This window comes from Lepisosteus oculatus, chromosome 4 (genome assembly GCF_040954835.1).
Source record: "Lepisosteus oculatus isolate fLepOcu1 chromosome 4, fLepOcu1.hap2, whole genome shotgun sequence".
In the NCBI taxonomy this organism is placed as follows: domain Eukaryota; kingdom Metazoa; phylum Chordata; class Actinopteri; order Semionotiformes; family Lepisosteidae; genus Lepisosteus; species Lepisosteus oculatus.
Window position 1 is genome coordinate 29,374,652 of NC_090699.1, and position 25,252 is coordinate 29,399,903.

The window sequence follows — 25,252 nt, forward strand, 5'->3', positions numbered from 1 at the left end:
AGTGGGGTACATGGAACCCCTCATTCTCTCAATCCCTTATGGAACCAGGGTTATTGAATGGCTTTTAGCTTTTGCTTTTCAAAGGGAAAGTAGTGCCCTACATATTTCCGTACGTGCTCTAGATAGTAATATACACTAAATGCTAGAATGAGATGCTTGTGTAGGAATTGTGGACCACGTGTGCGTCTGCCCTGGTGCTGTAACCCACTCTGTGTTGCCCCATGAGAATGGTGTTCACTGACCCACTCTGAGCCCCAAGCCAAAACCCTCTGTGGTTCTCTCACTCTACTGCATCCTTGTGTAAATCAGTGCTGTGCACAAAGTCCTTAATTCAGCTTGAGTCTCCTGAAGCACTGTAATTACAGGTAGCTGAAATGAGGAAACTAGAAAATGAATGCATGCACAATTAAATCATAATTTGAATCTGGCAATCAAAAAATGTAGGTGGCAGATCTCTCATGAAAACAACAAGCAAGTGATAAAGTAGGGCGCATTAGCATTTATTCAGCAGACAGTTGATTACATATATTTAAATTTAGTCTGTTGTTGCTTCATTTTGCAATTCCCTTGATCAATTTCAGTAGAGGACTTAAAAGCCAAATTGCTTTTTTAGTTCTTGTTTTTTATACAGTGCTTCCCTGTATCCTGCTATAAACAGTGTAGGATTAAGTAGCATGTACGTTATCCAAAATTATTTGGATAACTTATCCAAAATGTTCCAAATGCAGTTATTCCACAGTTTAAAGAGGGAACTAAGGGTATTTTGGAACAGGTTAGCACAGCAGACACTCCATTTCACATAATTATGTTTGTAGTTTAATTTCTCTGATGAAAGTGTCCTGTTACCATAACTGTGAGCACAGTTCTTCACAGTGATCAAGTCAAAAGTCAAAAGATCATGTTCTGGTCTGAAGTAGGTTTGCCCTTGAACTGCATCTCTAAATGCCCAGGGAAATCACACCTTTTTCTCACTGCCAAGACAGTGGGTTTCTATAGTTGGATATGCTGATTAATATGTTAAGAGGGCAGAAAGTAATTAGAAAACAGCAGATCAGTATTTTGGCCTTGGAGGAAAGGGAAAACAAAGCATGTAGTGCAGTAAGGAACTGAGTGCTTGAAAGCCGAGCACCTCCTTTTACGTTTGGTTTGGCATTTTGTCAGTTGTCCTTAATAAAATGGTTTGAGGTTTGCAGAAAACTACCACAAGGTGCTATTGCCTGTCAAACAGGGTAGGTAGCTGGGGGAGGGAGTAGGAGCCTAGTCCAGAGAGATGTAAGGGATGTGACAGGTCAATTACACAGGGTGCACTGCTTGCAGTCCAAATGAAGTTTTCCTTTGATTGTTTCTAAATAACTTCATCCTCCCAGGCAGGAGCTTGGCGTTCCGGGGTGAGCGAGGCAACGATGAACCTGCAATTGAAATGATTAAAGTGTCTCATCTGAAGTAAGTATGCCTAAGGTCCTGAACACCTCAAGTATAAACTTTAATAATGCTTTTTTTTACTTGATTAAAGCCTGGCTTGTCAATCAGGAGCTGATTGCTTGGCAAAGATTTTCATTATAAAGCACACACAAGTGGCAGCCTGTGAGCAAGCTAGTCTTGAGTGAGTGGATGAATAGAAACAAATGATTCTCTGACGGAGAGAGTCCATTGTCAACAATGGGGTTTAATTAACCTTCCAAAACATTCCTCCCAGGACTAAGTGCTGTGAAAGCAATACCAGGATTCTTTTTGTTTCTTTCTGCCTTCAAGTTCAAGTTCTCATGCTATTTAAAATTGCCTTAAAAAGCCTTTGTGTCCTGTTACTGTCCTCTTTATATTCTGGTATTCAGGCTAACATTTCTAGCTGCTTTTATTTGCTTTAGAACATTTCTTTTGGGTTACAGAACTGTTAACTGTTACCCCTTAATCTTCCATTACCCGCCCTTTCCCTTCTGAACCTAAGAAAGAACTATTACCTGGCTATTTGAATACCTGGCTAAGAGGAATTGTAATAATATCTGGTCTTATATGTGGTCTGTTCAGGTTTTTTAAAATATTTTCTAAACTATGTCAGATGAACTTAAATGACATTAAAAAATAGATGTTTAACTTGGTATTTAAATTTAAAATGCATATTTCTGATATAGTGGGTTCTGTAACCCATGCAAGCTCTGTACTGTATTTGAACTGGGGAGCTGTATCTAAGTGGTGAGTATCTGCCTCAGTTCTGGCTCTGCCCTGTCTCTGCCAGGCAGTACCTGGTGGTTGTGTTCCGGGAGAAGCCGCTAGAGCTGTGGGATATCAGGACAGGCACTCTGCTCCGAGAAATGGCCAAGAACTTCCCTGTGGTTACCGCACTGGTAAACATCTGTCTGAGATGCAACACTTATTCTGCATGCTGGCAATGCTAATGCCTGACCTCCCACCTCCACATCATCGATTTTAATATATAAAGAGTATTTTAAGTGTTTAAACGTTTGCATAATGCCTGTCTAAATGAAACAGTAATTTGCATTCCTATTTCATTTTCATTTTATGCTGCTTCCTGGTAAAAATAAACTGTTGAGATACACTGTAGCAATCCAAGCAATGCTCCCCCCTCCCCCCCGCATGTGAGCATAATATACATCCTTAAGTAAAGGTGAATCTAGACGTATTCGACTGTCATCAATGCAAGGTCTGTGGCACATAAACAGCAGGAAGGTCCTCTCATGTATTTCACTCTTGAGTGTCATCACCGTTTTCAATTTGCCAGTGCTTGACCTTGTCTTTTATGGTACTCACAAAAATCCTGCTTCATACAGATCTCTTAATCTAGGCGGTTTAAAAGCAGGTAGGCTGTGTTTTGCAGGAATGGTCACCTTCCCATAACCTGAAAAGCTTGCGGAAGAAGCAGCTGGCAGCACGAGAGGCCATGGCCAGGCAGACAGTGTCTGATTCAGAGCAGATCAGTGTGGAATCCTCCGTCATAAGGTAGGGCAGGAACAGTGCATCTCGTCTAGGTGAAGATAGATTGCTAAATTAATCTGTTCTTTCAGAAGTAGAGTCAGAGAACTGTGCCATTATCTCTTTCATTACACCGTGAACAAAATCTACAATTCCAGAATGAGGTTGCAGTTATAGTTTTGCTAGTTTTTCTGCTTTGGAGCTCTTGAAAGCCAGTCCAAGTGTTCGGTATGCCTATGCAGACCTGTGTGTTGTCTGCTCAGTCTACTGCAGGAGGCAGAGAGTAAGTCTGAGATGAGCCAGAACATCTCAGCCCGGGAACATTTTGTGTTCACTGACACGGATGGCCAGGTGTACCATCTGACCGTGGAGGGCAACGCTGTGAAGGATGGTGCCAGGATCCCCCCAGATGTAAGCGTTCGATGACCTCCAACACATGCACACACTAAACTTACTTCTGCCAGGCACAGAAATGTCCCTTCTGCCTTTCCTGGAGGACCCATATTAATACTTATGGTGCCCACTTCAGCGCTTGAGTACTGACAGAGGAGAACAGAAAAGGGAAGGAAATGGTGAATCTCTCTTACAATAAAGAGCCTTAATTGCACACTTTGGTAAAATGGTGTTTTTTCTAATGTTTGCTTTCAATCAGGATGAACTAATGACCATTATGAATGTATTTTCTCCACATTTATAAATTTAAATGTGTATAGACTGAGATTGATTTACAGCGAGTTCAGAGTTTTTAAAGTGATTCTTTGAGCCTATAAATTGTTTCCCTTATAATAACAAAATGGACGTCTTAACAGGCCACTTGCTCTTAGCTATATACTGTGTTAGCTTGTTTCTTTGAATCTTTCTTTTTTCCAATCATTTTGTAATTAAGCACTGGACTCGGGCCTCTTGATGTTTTGTTTAATATACAGTTTATTTGTATGTGTTTGCACTTCTCCTTGTTCTGCAGCATGTTTAGGTTCCATACATTCACCTTGCACTGCAGCTTCCTGAACCTTCCTCTTCACAGCACCAGGCCATTGATTTTACTAGACATTAAAGCAAAGTGAAGAATCATAACGATTGCATGTAGTGGTTCATTGGAACGGGTGAAATAATCCTCAGCAAAAACAAAATTAAAAGTTGCTGAAAAGGATTCTAATGATAGAGTATGCATGAATTCATGGTTCATTTCTTTGGGTTATCTTTTGGAGTCGGTGTTTAAGAAACATGATCATTAACATTTGATTACATTTTTAAGACCACACAGACGGCTTTACGCCAGAGAGTGGGTGAGAATGTAACACAATTCATGTACTGCTCCTTGTCCTCAGCATGCCTATGTGTGCCACTTGTGCCTCTTAAAGAAACAACAGAAATGAACTTACAAAAGCTGCCAATAAGTGCATGCAGTTAGCTTTACCTCATATTGCTTTTTGACATACATCATTTTTAATATGGTCATACTTTTTAGAAATGTGCTAAATTCGCAAATAGGCAATGACATTTGTTATTAAAAATTAAAAAACACTGATTTAAAAAAGTCCTATTCTCAATTTGGCAAAATAATCAGTGCTTTGATATATTGATTTACTTAATCAGCCATGGTTTCTTGAATTTTGCACTCCTTCAAATATTTAGTTCACACTCCTGGGGGAGGTTTTGGGGTTCTCATCTTTCTAAGCAACACTGTTACTATATCTTATAGATTTCCCCCCCTTATTAAAAATATCAAATACAGCTTATAGATAACAGGGTCCCTTAATTTAACCTTTATGGCTTGTTGCTTTTTCACCCAAGACAGAACCTATTTAAGAAACCCTAAATTCAGGGCAGTTTCATTGCCTTTTATGCCAATAATACAGTCAGACTGAGAATGATTAATGAAGGTGGCCATGCTCTTACGAAATAAAAACCTGACTGACTTTCGCTATTATAGAGAGACAAATGAAAAGCAGTAGATTTCACTTACTCATTTCCCTATACTTTGTTACTGTGACAGATTTAAAAAGCAACACAGGGGATTAGAAAAGAACATTGTTTAAGAGTCTTTACCCAGCTCTTCTCTTATTAAGTTAGTATGATGAAAGAAATGTTCTCCCTAAGTTGGGGATTCTGTGCACTCTTCCCACAAGATGTGAAACAGAGCAATTCAAGACCTTGTGTTCCCTTTGTGCAGAACTGTGAAATTACATCCTGTTCAATCTAAATGGGAGAACATAGAATCCTCTTTTCTGCAGAGAAATAACCCCTTCTGAACTCAACACAGAAAGTTAAAATTGCACATACTCGTTTTAGAACCTTGTCGGGAATGATCTACAGTATGCTGAATCTTGCTGTCCTTAGTTTTTTGTTATGAATCATTGTCATTATAAAGTGGTGTGGTTTATGATTTAATAGGCCTAAGATGATGTGTATTTTGTGTTGCCTTGCAGGGAAGCATGGGCAGCATTGCATGCATTGCGTGGAAGGGAGACACCTTGGTTCTTGGGGACGTGGATGGGAACCTGAACTTCTGGGATTTAAAAGCCAGGCTTTCCAGGTGCAGTGAGCAGTCATCAGGCACTTTGTTTCTTAGTCATTGTAGTCATTTTTTTACCCCATATCTTCTGGAGTTGAAATAAGAGTATAATTCTGTAACAGATGGGTCCATTCCTGTTTTTTAAGTTGCGTACTGTTTAACTAATTAAAATATTTAAGCAGAAGAGCGATTGTGTGTGTGTATCTAAACATGTTCTCAATTGTCTAGGCCAGTAGAAACATGACAGTGCAAGTAGCGGTTATAATACAATGTTGACTGTTCTGGTTTAAGGGGAATCCCCACACACCGTGGGTGGGTGAAGAAGATCAGATTTGCTCCAGGGAAAGGCAATCAGAAACTGCTGGTGATGTACAATGATGGAGCTGAAGTCTGGGACACCAAAGAGGTGCAGTGCTAAGTACAGAAATGCTTGTAAATGTTGTGCATGGAAAGAACCAACAGCGTAATCTGCTGAACAGCAAGGTTATTTGTTTCATTTAAGTTTTAAACAGAGCAATGTAGTCTACAATCTGTTGTGTCTATTTTTCTTCATCTCACTCTTGACTGAGAGACCATGGGCGTGGGAGTGAGGCTGTGTTTATGTCAGGCATTCAAGGTCTCATCACCAAATAAAAACAAATACTTAGCAATCTTAATTAGAGAAACTTGATTTGTTTAATGGAAAAAATACTTTTATTGGAGTCCACAGTTTGTGAAGTGAAAGCAAATAACATAATTGCTGTAAAAACAACTGTGAACTGTTGGAATAAGCTTTCCTCATCACTTTGGGAAGCTAAAGAGTGTGGATCTCTGTGAAAATGCCCTACAGTGAGAGAGATTTTGATGTCTTCGATTTTAGAAATGGGAATGGTGGATCCAGGGCTGTAGGTATACTTGGGACCTCCTCTTTCCAAGTGATACCCTTCCTGCATTGTACAAACAAACTGGTGCTAAAACCCAAGAAGAAATTGCAAACAAATGTTTTAAAGTTTCGATAAGCAAAGTAAAACTTCCAGGTGGGGCTCAGTGTGTATAAGACAGCACCAATGGATTTTGGGACATTGTGAGCTGATGTCTTGGTGATTCTCGCACAGGTACAGATGGTGAGCAGCCTGAGAAGCGGCCGTAATATGAACTACAGGATCCTGGACATAGACTGGTGCACCTCTGACAAAGTGGTTCTGGCCTCTGATGACGGCTGCATTCGAGTCCTGGAGATGGCAATGAAGTCGGCAAGCTACAGAGTGGATGAGCAGGAGCTGACAGGTGGAGAGGGAGTAGCTGGGCTTTTTAACTGGTGCCGTTCTCTACCACGAAAATGCAGTTATCTTCTTTGTATCATTTGTTATATATTTAGCATGATAAATTCCACAGCACGTTCCTCTGTGAAGAGCAGTTTATTGGTCGGTTTCTTCGAGTGTAAGATAAGATCACTTTATTAGCCATATACAATTTCTTGCTCTGTGTCTCCATGAGACACACAGGCTCACAGACAAGGAGAGAGAAGCTTGGGGTCAGAGCGCAGGGTCAGCCAATAATACGGCGCCCCTGCAGCAGTGGGGGTTAAGGGCCTTGCTCAGGGCCCCAACAGAGTAGGATTCCTTTGCCGTCTGCAGAATTTGAACCAGCAACCTTCCAGCCACTGGCCAGATCCTTAGCCACTGTGCCACCGCTCTGCCTCTCCTCCTTGTGTAGGATGCTGTCTTTGACGTTGCCGTCTCATTTTTGTGGTTATGATTTTGTTATAAACGTTAGTGCTCTGTATTTGCTGATACTGTATTATAGGTGTGTCAGTACCTGTGGTTTATCAGGAAAGAAAGGATTTTGTTTAGTGCCACCGATGTGTGAAGCGGCAGCAGAATTGCCCATTTACAACCATACCATATTAAAGTTAGAAACTTTAGAAATAGCAAAAGGGTCTAATTATAACACTTATAACTAATTTTGTTATATGACATCTTTCATCCCAAAGCACTTTACTATAACACAATAAAGAAAAGTATGCACTACTAAATATAGTGAATTAAATACAATTGCATTCTAGAGTTTAATGGTTTTCGACTAGTTGTGAAAGGTAGATATAAACATGGCCTGGAAGGTCATACCACAGTCTTAGAGTGACTGATTAGAAAGCATGATGTTGCAGTGTTCAGAACCTTGATTTGGGATGTGAAGGAGTGAAAAAGTCCAAAGAACTCATGTAGATATATAGGGAGTATTCAGGTGCCAAATCATTCAAATCCTTAAGCAGCAGTATTTTTTATTTTAATTTGAAATATACAAAAAAACTAGTGCTCGAAAGCTAAACCAAGTTATATACAGGATGATAATGCATTTATTTTAAGTTAGCTGATTTTGAATAGTACCTCTACTCCCATGGTGTATATATATTGGCTATCTGAAAGATTGGCTTAAATTGCCCATGATTCACAGAGTTAGGTGTTTGGTGCTTCGTCACAGATCAGCACAATAGTAGATATCTCACCTTTTCTTTTGTTAACAGTCCCACCGTATATATGGCTGTGATTTGAGATGGTTGACTTCATGTGCTGCAGAGATCCTCCATAGCACATTACTGATCATGAAGGTGTTAGGTTTATGTGGTTCCCAGCAGTGTGCCAGCTATCAGCGTTCTTGCGTTTCTTTCCTACAGATCCCCTATGGTGTCCATATCTGCTGTTGCCCCGGGCTGCCCTCTCTCTCAAGGCCTTTCTGCTGCATCAGCCCTGGGATGGCTCCTATACACTGGACATCTCCCACATGTAAGTCTGTCTTTAACTCCAGTCCACACCTCTTAACACATTTGAAAGTTAAGTTCAACTTTCTTTAGGACAGAAAATATGTGCTGCTTCTTTACTGAATAAATGCATTTGAACAGTTGCTTTACTCTTTTGTGGAAGCGAATTCAGTTGGACCACGCAGTTTGAGGCAGTCAATAAACTACTAAGCAATCAAATGTAAAAAATTACCTGATTTGCCTCTGCTTAGCTGTAAAATTCCTAATGTTGCTACTTACAGTACGTCTGTTTTCTAAATAATTAGATAATTTTTTTAGATGTTTCATGTCCTTCTCTTTGTTTTCTCCTTTTGTTAAAGAAGATCCGAATGTAATTTGGGCTGAATGGATTTAAAATGTTATTTTGTTAATATAATACCATTTGAGAAAAAAACATTTTTGGTTTTGCTGATAACATTTTCATTACTGTGCAGTAATTATACTGAGAAGGAAGAGGTTAAACTTCAAATGCAGGAACAGCTCAATTCTCTGTCCAAGTAAGTAGCTTTGATTATAATTATTGGTACTGTGATATTAGTTAGGATTGTCGGTCATATTATTTTTTAATGAAATGGTTTTATGAGTGGGAAGCTTATCGTTTTTCTGTAATTATTTTTACCTGTTTTCATTATTCTTTAAATCAAGATTTATGAAATGTTCAGAGTTTTGTCACAAGATTAACAAAGTATAATTAATTCTAAAATATAAAAAGTAAATGTAGTCTTCACCTATGAAAATATGCAGATCTTCCCTACAGTGTTTTTTTAATTAGGATGCTTGAAAGCTTTATTATGTTTGCATTGTGTGCCTATTTGTGTTTTCTCAGTGATATCAAGGGCATTTTGCTGGATCCTGAGTTTAATCTCCTGCAGAGGTGCATACTTGTGTCCCGGTAAGACTGTGTGTTTCATTATGTTGACACAGTAACAATAGCGTAATTCACTCTGAAGAACCAGTGAAATGTTGAATGGCATGTAAATTGCCTTATTTCATTATACTTTTAAAGTAATGCATGTACACTAAAGAGAAAAGAATAACAAACTTAAAACTGTTGAGGTGAAACTCAGTAAAAATAGTAATAGCTAGATGCAGTTACTAGTATAAAAACAATGGATTGCTATGTCACCAAACATATTTAAACCTGTATTTATATTTTGACAAACCTTATTGTAATTTTTCATGTCGGTGGAGCGGCAATTTTTACAGTTACATAGTATACAAATAATAAAGACAGTTGATATAAACTTTTTAGAATTTGAAAGATACATTGTTATTATAAGAGGGAGAGATAAGATGACTTTATTGGCCATATACAATTTCTTGCATTAGGAATTTGTCTTTTTTCTTTTTTCATCTCCATGAGACACACAGACAGGGAGAGAAGCTGGGGGTCAGAGCGCAGGGTCAGTCATTGTACAGATCCCCTGGAGCAGTTGGGGTGAAGGGCCTTGCTCAGGGGCTCAACAGAGTAGGATTCCTCTGCCGGCCACGGGATTTGAGCCGGCATCCTTCCAGCTACAAGCACAGATCCTTAGCCACAGAGCCACCGCACCACCCCATACATACACTAATTGTTTTATTTACACAGCTTTCACAACACTTTTAAATTAAGTGCCTTGATTTGTAAAATATTGCCTCTGAATGATTTTGACTAGAGCTGCATGAGGCTCTTAACTAGATGTTTTCTGTGATTTAGAAAGGAAACTCAGGAGATTAATTCTTAAAATTCAATAGCTGGTACAAGAATTTGTGTTCATTAATATGTGATAAGAAATTAAAACTGATTCAGCAAGTGGGGAAAGGAAAATGAGTTGTTCTCGTGACCATTTATTCAAGTTTTATATGTCCTTGTCATGTGCAAAACCTGTTATATGAATTGGTATAACCTAAATGGTAATGCACGGGCAAGTCAATTCATGTTTTTCAAATCCCTTTGGAAGCTGCATTGCAAAAAGTCAAACAATTATCAGGGCAAATGTGATTTGACGTTTGAAGCATTTATTGGTATAAGAGTGTGTTCAGAAGATCAGAGGTGGTTTACTGTGTAGGGTATTGCAGTTTAAAGTGTTGTTTTGTCTGTGTTCTGTACAGGCTCTTTGGTGATGAATCGGACCTCCAGTTCTGGACAGTTGCAGCCCATTATTTGTATGCCTTTTCCCAGGGGAAGCTCCTGAGTGTGCCCAGTCAATACCAGACTGAAATGACACAGGACAAGTTGGCTGGCCACCTTGACATCTGTTATGACACGCTTTGTGAGAACTCCTATTTCCAGGTACATTGTTCTGTTGTGTAGCAGAACACTTTGAGTGTAACATATTAAACCATGAAGACTTACTCTTTATGGAGCTCAAATCAAATTACTGACGTGTAATCTTTTAAATGAAAAACACATTTGTTAAGATAAATGACTGTTCAATGTGCTTAAAAGTGTATATATATATAGTTTCATACTTAATAAATTAGTGAATAATCTTTTTTTAGGTGTTAAGTGCCAAAACTACTGTTGGTAATTGTGTGTAGACTTAAGAAAATGTGTGAGTGCAGGAGACCAGGCTTTTCAGTAAATCAGAGCTAACCACAGTCCAGTAAATGCATTTCTTTTTTTAAATCTTTCATATTTCCACTTACATTTTATAAACCTGTCAAAAACTATTTGTTAAAACCCCATAAAAACAGAACTGCTGCAAGGACCACCAGAGGTGAAAAGTCATCATTCGTTTATTATTTATTTTGAGCAAAATAAATTTGATGAAAAGGCCACGTCAGGCTCTATGCATTGCCTGAGCCCCCTAAGAGACAACTGTTTTCCATTTGCAAAAACTTTCTAAATATTGATTTTGCCAGGAAGGATTCCAGTTGTAGTAGAGGGATACGAGACTGATGAAATGGAGTGGGCCCCTGTGAGCTGCTGTAGAATGTATTATTCACTCTGGAGCAGTGACACCTATTCCAAAGTGCCCTGCTGTAAAAGCCCTGCACATTTGTGGTCGTCGTATGGATTAAGCATCCCTGTCTGTGTAAAAGATTGCATATTGCCCTCACATCTCTTTAGCCATTTAATTATTATGAGATTGCTTTTCGAGATCAATGTTTTACCTATTAAAGTTAGATGTTTGTGAATGTGCTTCACCTAGTGAAAAGATGTTGGTAGTAAATTGATTTTTTTGCAGAGAATTCCCTTATTTCAGAATGAAAGTCTGTTTGATACCTTAGTGTAGTGATGGTCCCTGTATTACATGCAGTAAGTGATTAATGCAGTCTTCATTTTTGCAGCTTGGATAACAAGTGTGTGGAATTGATCATGTCTAAAAGACAGTGCCCTTCTAAAGTTTTGGGTCAAAAATGCTATTTTTGCTGTATAAGCAAAGAAATGCCCAAAAACAAAAGGGGAAATTCTTTACGTCTGCCTCATATTAATCTTTTCATCTAAAATCCAAATTGCTTGAGTAAAAATACTCAGCAAAATAGCAATTGTGACTTTACTGTCCCAATACTTATGGAGGACACTGTAAATTCATTTCACATGAGGTTAGAACTGCAAGGTTTCTAAATGATGAGTGACAAGATCATACTGCCATTTCCATAACTGTATTTGCTGCGTAACTGCAGTTTACTTATGCACTAGCTATGGAGAGACATGCAGTAAAAATAAATCTCAGTTAAAAAAGTAATAACTGCTTATTTGTATACTTTTATGGTCTTACTACAACTTGCACGATACTTTGCTGCATTTACTGATTTATTGCTGTTATAATTATTCCTTTCTCCAGCTAGACTGAAAATTTGATTTGGTCTGCCGTTTGGGGACATTCATTTTTTATCTTGCCAAAGGATGCATTTAAGCTGCTTCCTCTAAATACATTACTCACTGAATAATGAGTCTTTAGTTTGATTTCTAACACTGTTACTGAATATCGCATTTTGTCACCCTAACTGAAGTAATTTCAGTCTGAAATCCAATTAATTGCAAAGGAGAAATCAAATTCTCCACTGCAGAGGCTGGCATCTCCATAGCTTTGGCTCAGGCCCCAGACGTCTCCACATCTCAGTTTGACTACAGATTTGACATAGTCCAGAGTTTTGTGTTGGGGGCCCAGGAGTGAATGACTAGGGTATTTCTGTCAGCTTTCTTTGAGTTTCTCTGGAAAGCACCACCCCTGGATCAGTGTGTGATGTCATCTGTCAGGTGCCATGAGCTTGAAGGCCTAAAGTACTGAGGCTTTCCTGTTGTTTGCAGGGGGCCGAGTTTTCAAACAGCCACCTGCCCATTCTCTCTGTGCTTGCTCCCTTTTCTTTGCAGAGATTCCATCTGGAGAGAGTGCACTTGCAAGAACTGAAGAGGTCCAATTACGAACACACCAAGAAATGTGCAGACCAGCTCCTCCTGCTGGGCCAGGTCAGTTATTACCATTCCTTCTGCCTACTATCTCGCACACATCTGCTACCCACAGCAGACCATCTGTAAGCGCTGCTGCCGTTAGGAAATAACATTTGGCAGTCTGGACTTTTTTTTTTTAAAGTGAGATGTTTCTTTTGTTTTACTTATACATGTTAGTATTTGAAATTCTGAAAGTAATATCAATATGAAAATAACAGTTTAGCTTATGCTTGTCAATGGTTTTGGGCATTGAACATGAAGATGCTATCGTCTTCTGCATCTTTGACTTAAGACAGACACTGTCTCCATTTCTATACTGTCAACATTTTCTCCAGTTTTGGAAAATTTAAAACTTGTAGCTGTCAATATTCATGCTTATCTTTGCACGTTTACCTCATTGATTTCCCTCAATAATCTTTGAACTGCTGTTTTTGTTTTTTTCTAATTAGTTAGTTGTCTTTAGCAAATTGTACTGGCCTATAAGGAACACTGATCAGGATAGAGGTAGACAGTGTTTTGCAAAACACAGTTACACTTATTTATTTGATGCTGCAAAGTAATATCAAGTGAGCATTGTTTTTGATCACACAAAGGATGGGAAACTATTGACTTAAGATGCATTGATTTAATAGCATAATGATTCTGTTACCTATCAGATGTGTGTCCTGAATATAGAGTAGTGTATTCAGTAATGAATTCTGTGATTTAACTTTAAACTTTTAGGTCTTCATTTAATTTAGTCTTCTGTTTTCTGACACCTGTTTTCATGAGAATATTGCAAGTGTGATGAGGAAGGGACATTTCTCCTGTTTTATGTAACTTTTTTGTGACATTAATCAGCACTTTGATTAGCCCACCATTTTCATGTCATTTGTGATTATTTTAGGCTACATCCCCTGAACACTGGAGCTCGATATTTTCCTTTATGCAGTCACAACTCTGTGTCAAGAAGGTGCTTTGCATCTTTTGTTTAAAAAAATACTTACCAGCCAAGGTTTTGACGCTGATAATTTGAGTTATTTCAAGAAGCTGGATGAGATCCTTGGGCCAATCACCTACTAAGTACTATTTTGGCTTGATAGGCTAAATGTGCTCCTTGCATTTTTAACATTTCTTATGTTCTCTTCAGTTTAGGTACAGTATGCTGTTGTACTTGGTTGGCTTTTGAATGATTTGGGTCTTCACCTATCTCTTACAGTATACCTTGCAAAGGAGGGTTTTATTTAAACGTCACTTCTCCCCTCAAACGCAGTTATTCAATGTACACATTTACGTTTCTGTTAATACTTTCAAATTTCATTTCAAAGCGCAACCAATTATGCTAGCAAAATAGGAAACAAAGTAGTTTTTTTTTTGAGAGGGGGAACTGTAGGTCAGCTTTGGTCCTGCTCCAATAACACTTCTTTTTTTCCTGCTTCTCAGACCGATCGTGCAGTACAGTTGCTGCTAGAGACCAATGCAGAGAATGCCAGCTACTATTGTGACTCACTGAAGGCCTGCCTGGTCACCACCATCACCTCCTCCGGGCCTTCACAGAGCACCATCAAACTGGTAGCCACCAACATGATAGCTAACGGGAAGCTGGCAGGTACTTTTATATAATTAAAAAGGTGTTGAAGTGTGGTTGTCTCATTCTTGTAAGTATATGAAGCACTGTCTGTCAAGAGCTATAGTAATCCTTTGACAGTTTAAACCATGTCTCACAGTCATATAGAATTAACATGGATCTTTTTGGACACTCTGATCATCATTGTGTGTGGTGTAAAATAGGTAAAGCTCTTGTTGAAAAACACTGGAATGAAGTGAAAGGTCCATTTTGTTTTGGGTTGTTTTGCATCTACTGATCCCGGAGCCCTTGTAAGAATAGTAGGAATCATGAACTCCAACATGTACAAGTACAATTTTGCCAGACACCTGGTTTCCTTTGCCAGAAATCTCAAGCTTGGGTGTAAAATTGTAACCCATTCCAGCATGACAATGAACTAAACCATACATCCAAATGGACAAAGTAATGGTTAACTGCACACTGAATAAATCTTCTCGACTGGCCATCTGAGTCTCCAGATCCCAATCCTATTGAACATTAGTGGTTTGAACAAAAGAAGGCGGTTCACAATCTGAAACCACATGGTCTGAAGGCCCTAAAAATATTCTGCCTAGAGCAATGGTAAAACACCCCCCTCAGAACTCCTAGATACAAGTGCCTTTTCAGTGTAATCCATACTAGACATTGTGAGTTACAAAATACAGAAGGATTGTAAATTCATTATTATTTTCTGGACTAACATAATACATGTAAACATGACTTTGCTCTTTGCAATGCTTTCAAGATTACAGTATAACATTTTTTTCTATCCATAATCTTTGTTATATGATGTTTTTTTTCCTGTGCTTTTATAGTAATGTGAATTCTCTTTTACTTAGCACTGTTCGTAGTGTAAATGTATATTTACCATAAACAGAACTACTGTAAAAGAAGTTTTGTTTTTCAAGATCACATGAAAAATGCTTTGAATGGATGAAATATTTGCAGTCATTTTTCACATTTTCTTGAACTGCACAGCAATTTATTATTTTGAAGTTACAAAATGAACTCCACATTTTCTAAATCAAAGTAAACTAGTTTACTTTATAGATTATAATGATCTTATGCCTTCCTGTAGGGGCTTTGTTTTGAACAACTGAACTCAAGACAGGTTCAGTGCTTTGGCAATCACATACATTTCAGGTTAGTTTTTGCAGTTAACCCCAAAGCAATGTGTTGAAATAACTTGAACTGTATTAAGTATGCAGTGTTATTATAAAACTATTCATATTGCTGACATTTCATTTAAAAAATTGAGAAATGGTTTTCCCAAGGCACCTGTACAATGAATGGAGAAGTAAAGTTTTTTTTTCTTTCTTTCTCGATTTAAAGCATTGACTTGTAAATTAAGGTCTAGCAAATGGGAGATTTTCATGACAGAAAATAAATTCCCCTCACTGATGCTTGATTTGTTGGTAATTCAATGTTTCTTCTCTCTTTTCTAGAGGGAGTGCAGCTGCTGTGTCTGATAGATAAAGCAGCTGATGCCTGTCGCTATCTGCAGACGTATGGTGAATGGAATCGTGCAGCGTGGCTGGCAAAGGTGTGTATCAAATTTATCTGAAAAGAAGAGGTGTCCACAACCTTAGACTTTTTCATAATCTGGCCCCATATGACATAAAACTGCATTGACATCATAATTTTGATTTTTGATTAAGAGGTTGGCACTGCAGCTGAGGTTTTGCTGTCAGTGTCAGATAGAGAAATGGGTCTGTATACAATGATCTGCAGGCTGTACTTATGACATCAGTGCTATGGATACCTGTATATGTTTTATACCTTTCCCTCTTGAAATGTTTAAAAAACAGGACATCATTCATTTGGGCTGTTATTTCCCTGAATGTCTAATTTGGTGTATAACTGTGGTGCAGCTCTGGTTGGAACATAATGCAATGTATAATAAACCTGTGATTATGGTATACTTTTAAATGTATTAGCTCTATTACAATCTTTGCTCCAGAAACCTAGACCATTGTAAATCTTTGCTGAATTATTCATAATATATGCAGCACCCGTGTTAATTAAGAAATTAAAAAAAAGTGGAGTTCAGGTGCCTAGCTTGACTACCCCTTATCTAGGGCATTGCAAAGACTTTTGAAAAACCGAATGACCGTATTTTGTCAAATCTAGACACTAGACTAATGATTATGTCTTCAGTTAATTTAATATTTTGATATACAAACAATAAAACAGGGTATATGTTTGTAATATTAGTTGCTAAGAGTGTATTTTCATATTATCTTTGCTTCCAGAGGAATTATAGCACACATTGATGTAGTTGCGTGGTGGACTGTTTAGTCCCAGGTAAAAGCATTGACAATAATGGGGTCTTATTTGCAAAGGTAAACCTTTCCTGGACTTATGCAATACTATTTCAGGTACGCCTGAATTTCACTGAGTGTTCTGAGGTTCTGAAACGCTGGGTGGATTACCTGTGCTCTCCACAAATCAACCAGAAGTCCAAGGCTGTCCTGGTGCTCCTGTCTCTGGGCTGCTTCCAGAAGGTGGCTGAGATGTTACAGAGGTAATGTCTGACCTTTTATTGTTTGTAAACACAGCACAGTCTCGCTCCATGGTACAGTAAATCATCAGTGGAGGGTGGATTTCACCTATCCCAGTGTTTCTCATTCTGCGTTTGCCATAGCATTATGTTTACCTATGAATTGTGTTATTAAATTTGTAGATGAATTTTAGACTGACTTACAACTTTTGGGCAGAAGAAATCAGTAATTTGTTTTTACTAATAATCAGTTTTTCACTTGTCTGTGTTAATGTTTGTGTTTAACAGCCTTTACATTTTTGTGTTCAGTGATCACAATTTGTCTGAAGCAACTTATTATTGTGAGAACCAAAACTAAAAACTGATTCATAAATGTTAAAATTATTTTGTTTTTTTGAAACATTCCTATAGCAGTGTCATTCTGATCAAGCAGTACATTTGTTTGAATGGATTTACAGAAGAAATGGAAATACAATTTTAGTAAATAACCAGGAGGAGAATTGTAGCTAAATGAGATGTTTCATTCACACTGATCGAGAGGTTAATGGATAATATTTTGCTTTTCTTGTGTCTTGTAGCATGAGGTACTTTGACAGAGCTGCACTCTTTATTGAAGCTTGTCTGAAGTATGGCGTAATGGAAGTCAATGAAAACACAAATATCCTTTTTTTAATAATACTTAAGCACAGCTTAAAGTAGATGAATGGGAATAAAAATAATAGATTTTTTGTACCGTGCAGAAAGGAAATCTTGTCTCTCACGTCAGAAGGCCCTTCTTCCTCTGTCTTGGGTAACACCACAGTTTTGATAATGTATTGGTTTTGCCCTTACTGTGGAAAGCCCATTACAAAAGCAGCTCTTTGTGCTCACCTATGGGCAGGCTGTGTGCAAGATTGCTGACTGCTGCACGCTCTGCTCCATTTCCCTTAGGAGCTATCGCTGTACTGTACATCCATTCTAGATCTCTGAGGAAAAGATCATAGTGCACAGGAAGCATTGTCAAAGAATGCCCTTCACCTCTGCAGATGCTGTTTGCATAGCTGTCTAGGAATGTGTTCATTAATCGATGAATAGGATTTTCTATTATTCTTCAATTTTCTTTTTAATTTGTCTTATTTTCTCACCCCTGATTTCTTTCCTTAACATATCTCCACATAAACTGATTGGCACTGTGTACACTGACTACGCCAGGGTGCTAAGGGCTCTGGGCCTGCAGGAGGGGGCTTTGCTGTGGGCCTCACGGGCTGGAGGGGCAGGGGAAGATCTCATGGCCGAGCTGTCAGACCCCTCCCTTGAGGTGGAGAAGGAGGGATGAAATTAGAGGACTGGCAATAGGGAGGCATCTGGTCTGACGTCACCAACAGGTTCCCAGCATGTGGATCACTCCCATGATCCACACGCTGCAGCCCCTACCCCTTTCCATCCAGGTGCACAGCACTTCTTCTTCTCTTGTTTCTTTCTAGTTGATTGAAGGAAGCGTTATATGAACAGAACCATGTGCATTAATACAAACATCAGAGGAGTTTGTCAGAGTTTAGGACACGTGTTGAAAAGGACACGTTGATCTACTTTACAATAGTCATGGCTGACTTGTCCAATTGTCCAATTAAGCATTGGAGTGTTGGACTTAGTACAGCTATTCTTATGTCCACCTTGCACATGCACCTGTGCATTGTCTACCCCTGTCTTACAAGCTCTAAATGAAAAAACAGTTAAGAGTTTTTCTTAATTAACAGGTAACCAAAGAAGTTGTATTCTCTTTAAGTAAACCTATAATAGAGGTTCTTAAAAAAGCTTTGTCAAATACTAAATTTAATGTGTTGTAAAGGAACTCCTTTCCAGCAAAAAGAAACTATAAGTCAAGAAAAGTTCTGCTGGGACCTGACATCTGGAGTGCAGACTTGGGGTGAATTGGTAGTGTGGAGTGTAGTTCCTTGTCAAAATTCACAATGTTATCAGTGAAATATTGGATTTGGAATCATTCTTTATATCATTTTTAGATATATATTTCAGATTTTAAAACTTGCTCTATAAAAATCAGCAAAGATCAATCAGCTCATTGACACTGAACCCTCCCTGCAGAACCACTCTCCTCTCCTACTTCTACCTTTTAAATAGTAAACTGTTGGCCTTGAAGATTTGTTGTAAATACTTGAAAACTCTGTTTAGATTTGAATTGTACAGAATAAAGCAAAAAATATATGCTCCTGGTAAAATTTAATTTTAGGCAGGTGGTTCAATTAAATGCATTTCTATGTGCGTTCTGCAGAATCAGTGTAACTACACCTGTATTTGTTATACTCTTAAGGGTTAAACTAATAGCACATAGCTCTTGTGTGTCTCTGATTAGTGTGCAGAAGCATTCCAATTAAATTGGGGTGTATAGAACCAGATAAATTAATGTATGCACTGTGCCGTCTCCAAAGGAAAACCTTGGCCATGACCAGGTCTGAGCAGCCACATGTCCCACTCTCTCTGTATGGGGCCGATGCTGAGGGCAGGGTTACCATTTTCATAAAAATCCATTCTGCAGGGTCCTTTTTGCATATCAAGAAATACATTTGTTTTCTTCCATTAAATGTTTCATTTAGTGACCGATGGATATATTAACATTTTATCTATGGAGAAACTTTGGCTTTGTGACTTGTATAATGCTGTTATCTTGGGATGTTTGTTAATATGATAAACAATGCTCTAACTATTTGTTGCGATGTCTTTATATGTCCCTGCAATTAATACAGAACAGAAAAAAACATAAAACTAACATTTTGTTGAAGCCATTCTGAGAGAACATGTTTTATAAGGTTTAAATTTAAAAAAAAATAATTAATTAGGAGTGGCACCATGGCACAGTAGTTAGCATTGCTGCCTCTCAGAACTGAAACAGTTCTGATTTCAGTTCTGGACCTGGGGTGTTATGTGCGTATCGTGTGTATGTTCTCCCCCATGTTCACGTGGGTTTTTTTGTTTGGTGATCTGGTTTCTTCCCACTGTCTAAAGATGTACTGCTGCTGTTGGTTAATTGGTTTCTGGGAAAACTATGTGTGCCCTGCGATGGACTGGTGTTCTGGCCAGGGTGTATCCCACCTTGTGGCTGTTGCTTCCTGGCTCTCCTGCAACCTGAATTAGATCAAACATTTAGAAAATGAGTAGATGGATGTTTATCAGCTCCTTTTACCATATAGCCATTCAAGCAATTCAGTGTGCTAAGCATTTGCAAGTAGCTTTGAACAGCTCAGTATAAGTGTTTCCTGTTAAGAAATTTGTGATTAAATTATAGAGTATATTGTCACAAACGGTATATAATTAGTTAACCAAAATCATAATACATTTTGGTTTTCTGGTTTAATTGGATATTTGTAAAATAGCATGCACATTAGTAGTACAATAAAAAAATGTACTCAGTTGAGCTGAGGTACAGTAAAAGGAAAAGCTCTTCATTTTCCCACAAGATGTGAGATAAAATGCATTCCAATCAGACTTCAGACAGTATGACTCCCACAGGGCCAAGATGCATCCAATCGCTCACTCAAAATTGAAAAGAATACATGAATATAAGTGCTTACTCAGCTTGTTCCATTTCCTTGGTAGGGGGTGCTCATTTTAATGTGGCCATGAATTAGTAAATTGATTGCAAGGGCATAACAACCTTTGATTTGTTTTTTCAGACTGGTTTAGTGATATGGATATGGGCACTGTCCAATCTCCTCACAGTCCCAAAGTCATTGCGAGAGGGCCACAGTTCATTCTGCCCTACACACAAGCAGTGAGCTGCAGGGTTGTTCAGAGGGAGATTGTGGTAAAGAACTGAACTTCAAGAGCCTAAGTCATTATTCTTCTGAATTTGTTTACTTCATTTTTCATTTTTTGATCTTGCTGTATTATTGGGTTTCTTTCCTTTTTCTATTACCCCAATTATGTTTTAAATGTTCAGTGCCTTCACTGCTAGAGTACATCAAATTTGCTAGAGTCCAGAGATCTGAAAGCACAATCCCCAGTCCTTTGCAGCTCATATAGCTATTGAATACACTGAGAAGTAGTCTGATAAAATTAAGCAAAGAAGGAACATTTTTATATTTTTTAACATTCTCTTTTTTCAGTGATTTTTATCACTTCGTGTTGGGTAGTACAGGTAATAGGCTTGGTGACAAAACCTCTCTCTTCTGGGTATTCCCACTATACCTTACTTACATTCGTAAAGTTCAGAATCACACATATGTAGAAAGGTCTTCGAACTGTATGTGAATAATGGTTCAGTATTTGAATGTCACTGGTTTGGTGACCTTGAGGAGAAATTGTACTGTAGCAGTTATGTCATGATTCAGAAAACTCCAATGCAGTCATCTTTATAAGCCCTAATTCGTTTCAGTGTAACCCTACATAGAAGAAGGGGATAGTAATGGAGTATTGGATTTGTACATTTGTAAGTTCTCACACATCAATTAGAGAAATCAGAAAACCCCAAACAGCTGGGCTCTGCAGCTGTAGTTCAGAGCTACAGAGGTCTCTGAGTTTACATCCCTGCTGTGCTGTTGACTATTTAATTAACTCAGTTAATCAAGATATAATCTTCAGCCACTAATTTAAAATGGATGCAAAAACTGGAAATATCTAAGGTTTTGAGGTCCTGGAGCTGAAGACCACAGCTGTTTGGAAAGCTCGAGCTCTGTGCTCTCTGTATGCACTGTTCGTATGTCTGACAGAGTGTCTGTTTGTGGGTAGGTGAAGAGTGTCCTTTTCCACACAAGCCACAATGTAGCAGTGATGGCAAACCTAAGGAGAAGTGTAAACACAAGTGGAAAAGCACACTTCCATATTGTGAAGTAAGAATCTCGGAGCAATTATCTGGAATGTTTTCAAAATTATGAGACCAATAATATGAAGTATAGAATATTTAGTTTTTTAATACAAATAAGCTTGAATTTGTTTTCTGAAACATCTTATGATTTGCTTGTTATTAAAATACTGTTTATGAAACTTGTGCCTGTTATGTTTTGAAAAGCAGTTTATGAAGATATTGTAGTTCTTTCAAAGATTTATTTTACTTCGTTATTGATTGTGCTTACTGTGTAATTCAGCCAGACACATATCGGTGTCTTTATGTTAGGTTGTTGTATTTATAGAAGCAATAAACTATATTAAAACAATTTACACAGCAGTGTGCTAGGATTATTGAAATACCATTTAAAAATGTTTCTTGGTTATTTTGTAAATAAATGATTCCATATTCATGATTCATTCCATGCATGAAATTGCTGATGAATTGATAATAAATTGTTTCTTAGGAAAATGTTGCCATCTGTTATCTTCAAAGAAGTTTTGCCTTAAATAATTATATTTGTACTTTTTAGCTGTGAATCTATCCTGTTCTCAACAGATGCATGTTAACACTAGGTGGTAGTGTTGTCCTTCAAAAGCCTTTCTAGAGCTTCCATTGGACGGCTGTGGAATTCAGGAGTGAATGATATGCATCTCATATTATTTCAAATATTTGTATATCACTTAGGGAGAAAAGTATGATTTAAATGTATTAAATGATGTTCAGAGGTAGATGTTGCACTTTCAGGATTAGGCAGAATGCACAACTCCCATTAAACTACCTGGAAATATTTGCCCCAGCCATAGTTATGTTTTTCACTGATCATCAATAACTATCTATCCCAGAAAAACCACAGAACTGTCATCAGAGAGAGGTGACTTTTCCCTGTAGAACAAATGTTTCTAAACCTATTCCACAGTCTGGTGACTGGGCACTATGCTATAGAAGATGAAATGTTAAACTGAACTCCACAATATCTGGTCATTTAACATCCCATGACACTGTTAGATAGATAATACTTTATTAATCCCGTAGGGAAATTGATTAAGTTAATTGTTAAAAGAGTAAAGGTGTTAACTCTGATGAAATGGTAAAATTCTACTGCGCATTTGTATGATCTATCCTTATTAAGTTCCCCCTCAATATAGTGCTTTATCATTTCTCCACCTGATCTGCTGTATAGAGGACTGAATGGCTACCAGACATCAAACAGGTAGGTGTCACACTGTAGAGGTGGGTCAAGTGGTCTTCACATATATATAACATGCTTACATGCATATTTATTATTATAGGAGTTTTTCATGTTTTTTCAGGATGAAAAGCACTATAAAAATACAAGTGTAATGATTGTATTATTGTATTTATTTTTATTATTGTTGTTGTTGTTGGTGTTCTTTCAGTAGTGCTAAAGACTGGGACTTTTGAACTGGTAACAGATGGTATGTGTTTATGACTCAGTGTTTTCTATTTATTTCTGAAATTCTTGCTATTTTTCAAGGTTTGGACAGAGCCTTTTCCATAGCGTGCCTTAGAATTAAACATCCCCAGATCATGGGATGGGAGAGACACAGGATTTAGATCACAGGCACTCTATTGACTCTATTGTAAAATCAGTGCAGCTCACCAGATCAATGCTTTTACCACCAATATCATATAGACATCCTGCAGATTCAATATATTGTTTTCTGTGCTGCAGTATATGATTTACTAATTGTTTTTCCAACAATGGTTTTTCTTGTCCAACAAGATACTATTTCTCTGTTAACACTTCGTTTGGTTTCTCTGGATCCAGAAGGTCTGTTTTGGTTTTCTGTTGCTTTTTCTGTGCAGTACAGTTCATCAGCAAAGAACAGAAATGAACTACTAAGCTGTTTTGTTTATCCTGTTTACAATCCTGAAAACCAAGATTTTGCTTAAATTAAAAACCTTTAAAAATGGGTATATTATAAGCTTTCAGAATGAAATCAGTTCTTAATTCTAAAACTAAACCCACTGTTAACCTGTGTTATTAGCATGCAAGGCACTTTTTAAAATTAATGCTGAGATTTTTTTTCAGCAAAGTTTCAAATAGACAGGGTTGTTCCTGCTTTGCGGTGTGTAAATCACAGACTGGAACTCTTCCCAGAACCATTCAGCCTGAAGAAAACTGTAAAACACTGAGCCAACAGCTTGTTCCACACACTACACACAACTTGAATGGTATTTTACTGTTTCCTGGGAAACTTTTATTTAGATACCCCAGGGACCAGTTGCTTGTTCTCTTTGCAGTTCCTGTGCTGCTCTTTACAAGAACATTCTTCTGCTTGATTTGCATTTTATTTTCTAAGTTCATTATTCACTGAAAAAGTCAGTAAATCTTGTTTTTAACCAACCCAAGTTCCACTCAGTTTAAGCAATGAATAGTAATAGCAGTAAAATTCCACATAAAGACCTAAACATGTAATAATAAGAAATTGATTATATTGTATAGCAAGTCGATGTGGAATTAATCCGCATTATATTATTATTGAATTATTGTGAATGTGACTTTTGACTGTCCATAGATTGATCTCACTGATGATTGTTTTACTGTAGTTTAAACACTGCAGTAACCATTGTCTGAAAGGCCAGTGCTAAGACATTTGAAAATCTTGGCTTTCGAGTAATTCAAATTCAACAACAACTGAGCAATGTTTAAAAATACTGGGACAGATTGGACTTGAGCAATCTATGGTTGTGTTCTTTCTCAGATACTACTGTTCAATATATATTACGTGCTTTTCTGCCACTGCACGGAATCCCACTGCATCCAAATTGGTTGTCATTGTTCATGGTAGTGATTCAAATTTGTCACTTCCTGTAAGAATATCAGAATCAGACCCAGGATTATGTAAATCTGTCCATTTCTCAAGTTTCTGTATTTCCACAGTAAGGCTAAATAGAGGCCCTTACTGTGAAGCAATGGTTTGTAGGTGTTGTAAGGTTGTTGATTTGGGTGAAGCAGTAGTGTCTGCGACAGCAGTTATTCCTTCTTTCTGCCTCGCTCTTTGTACGTTTTCTTTTTCAGCCTGGCCTCTCCTAATCCCCTCACCTGCTATCAGCAGATCACAGATAGTGCCTCCACTTTCTCCTTCACTAATAATTTAATATTTTAATGGACTATCTTTGCCAAGTCTCTGGCACTTCCTTACTCCTTATCACTGAATAAATATTATCTTAATCTCACTGAAACTCGCTGGGAAAATGAAGGCATGGGTCTAAAGTGAACATGCCTGAGTTATCCTGCCTCCCTTTGGCATGTTTTCACTCAAAGCCCTTAGTTGGATCATTTAGAAAAAGGATCAAGTCCCGAGAACAAATGCTGCCAGACGAGGGAGTGTCTTAATGTAATGATTCCTTAAATAATTTCACATTATGATGAAGTCTAAGTATTTTTTTACCATTCTAGCTACCTTGGTCAGTTTAAGAAGCTGCGTTCTTTTTCACATTCTGAACTTAACTTTATGTGCTTAGTAAAAATGTTTAAATTAATACTTTATTTAAGTTAGGCAGACACTCAAGGACAAAACTTTTTAGTATATTCTAGACTGTATATTTTGTATCCCAATGTCATGCTGCGTATATTATTAAAAGCGTGTTGTAAATATGTCCTTTAAGCAGTGTTTCAGGTGAATGACTTTGCAGCAGAATTTACCTTGCATTGAGACGACTATCAGGACTGATTGCAAAGCTGCCTTCTCTCACCATGAGCAGACTCGGCACTCCTCTTGAA

At 37.8% G+C, this 25,252-nt stretch overlaps 1 protein-coding gene across 2 annotated transcripts in view; it reads left to right on the plus strand.

Moving 5' to 3' along the window:
• Positions 1 to 21,833, plus strand: part of wdr11 (WD repeat domain 11) — a 44,306-nt gene extending 22,473 nt beyond the window's left edge. For both annotated transcript variants that reach the window (XM_069189027.1, XM_069189028.1), the window contains exons 13-29: positions 1,368 to 1,443; positions 2,234 to 2,342; positions 2,834 to 2,955; positions 3,192 to 3,339; positions 5,358 to 5,464; positions 5,735 to 5,849; positions 6,538 to 6,709; positions 8,097 to 8,205; positions 8,654 to 8,716; positions 9,046 to 9,111; positions 10,311 to 10,491; positions 12,520 to 12,615; positions 14,020 to 14,185; positions 15,628 to 15,725; positions 16,561 to 16,706; positions 17,261 to 17,340; positions 17,837 to 21,833. In XM_069189027.1, the coding sequence (XP_069045128.1) occupies positions 1,368 to 1,443; positions 2,234 to 2,342; positions 2,834 to 2,955; positions 3,192 to 3,339; positions 5,358 to 5,464; positions 5,735 to 5,849; positions 6,538 to 6,709; positions 8,097 to 8,205; positions 8,654 to 8,716; positions 9,046 to 9,111; positions 10,311 to 10,491; positions 12,520 to 12,615; positions 14,020 to 14,185; positions 15,628 to 15,725; positions 16,561 to 16,706; positions 17,261 to 17,340; positions 17,837 to 17,997 (2,015 nt within the window). In that variant the 3' untranslated portion in view covers positions 17,998 to 21,833. The remainder of the gene's footprint in view (positions 1 to 1,367; positions 1,444 to 2,233; positions 2,343 to 2,833; positions 2,956 to 3,191; positions 3,340 to 5,357; positions 5,465 to 5,734; positions 5,850 to 6,537; positions 6,710 to 8,096; positions 8,206 to 8,653; positions 8,717 to 9,045; positions 9,112 to 10,310; positions 10,492 to 12,519; positions 12,616 to 14,019; positions 14,186 to 15,627; positions 15,726 to 16,560; positions 16,707 to 17,260; positions 17,341 to 17,836) is intronic.
• The last annotated feature ends 3,419 nt before the right edge of the window (positions 21,834 to 25,252 follow it).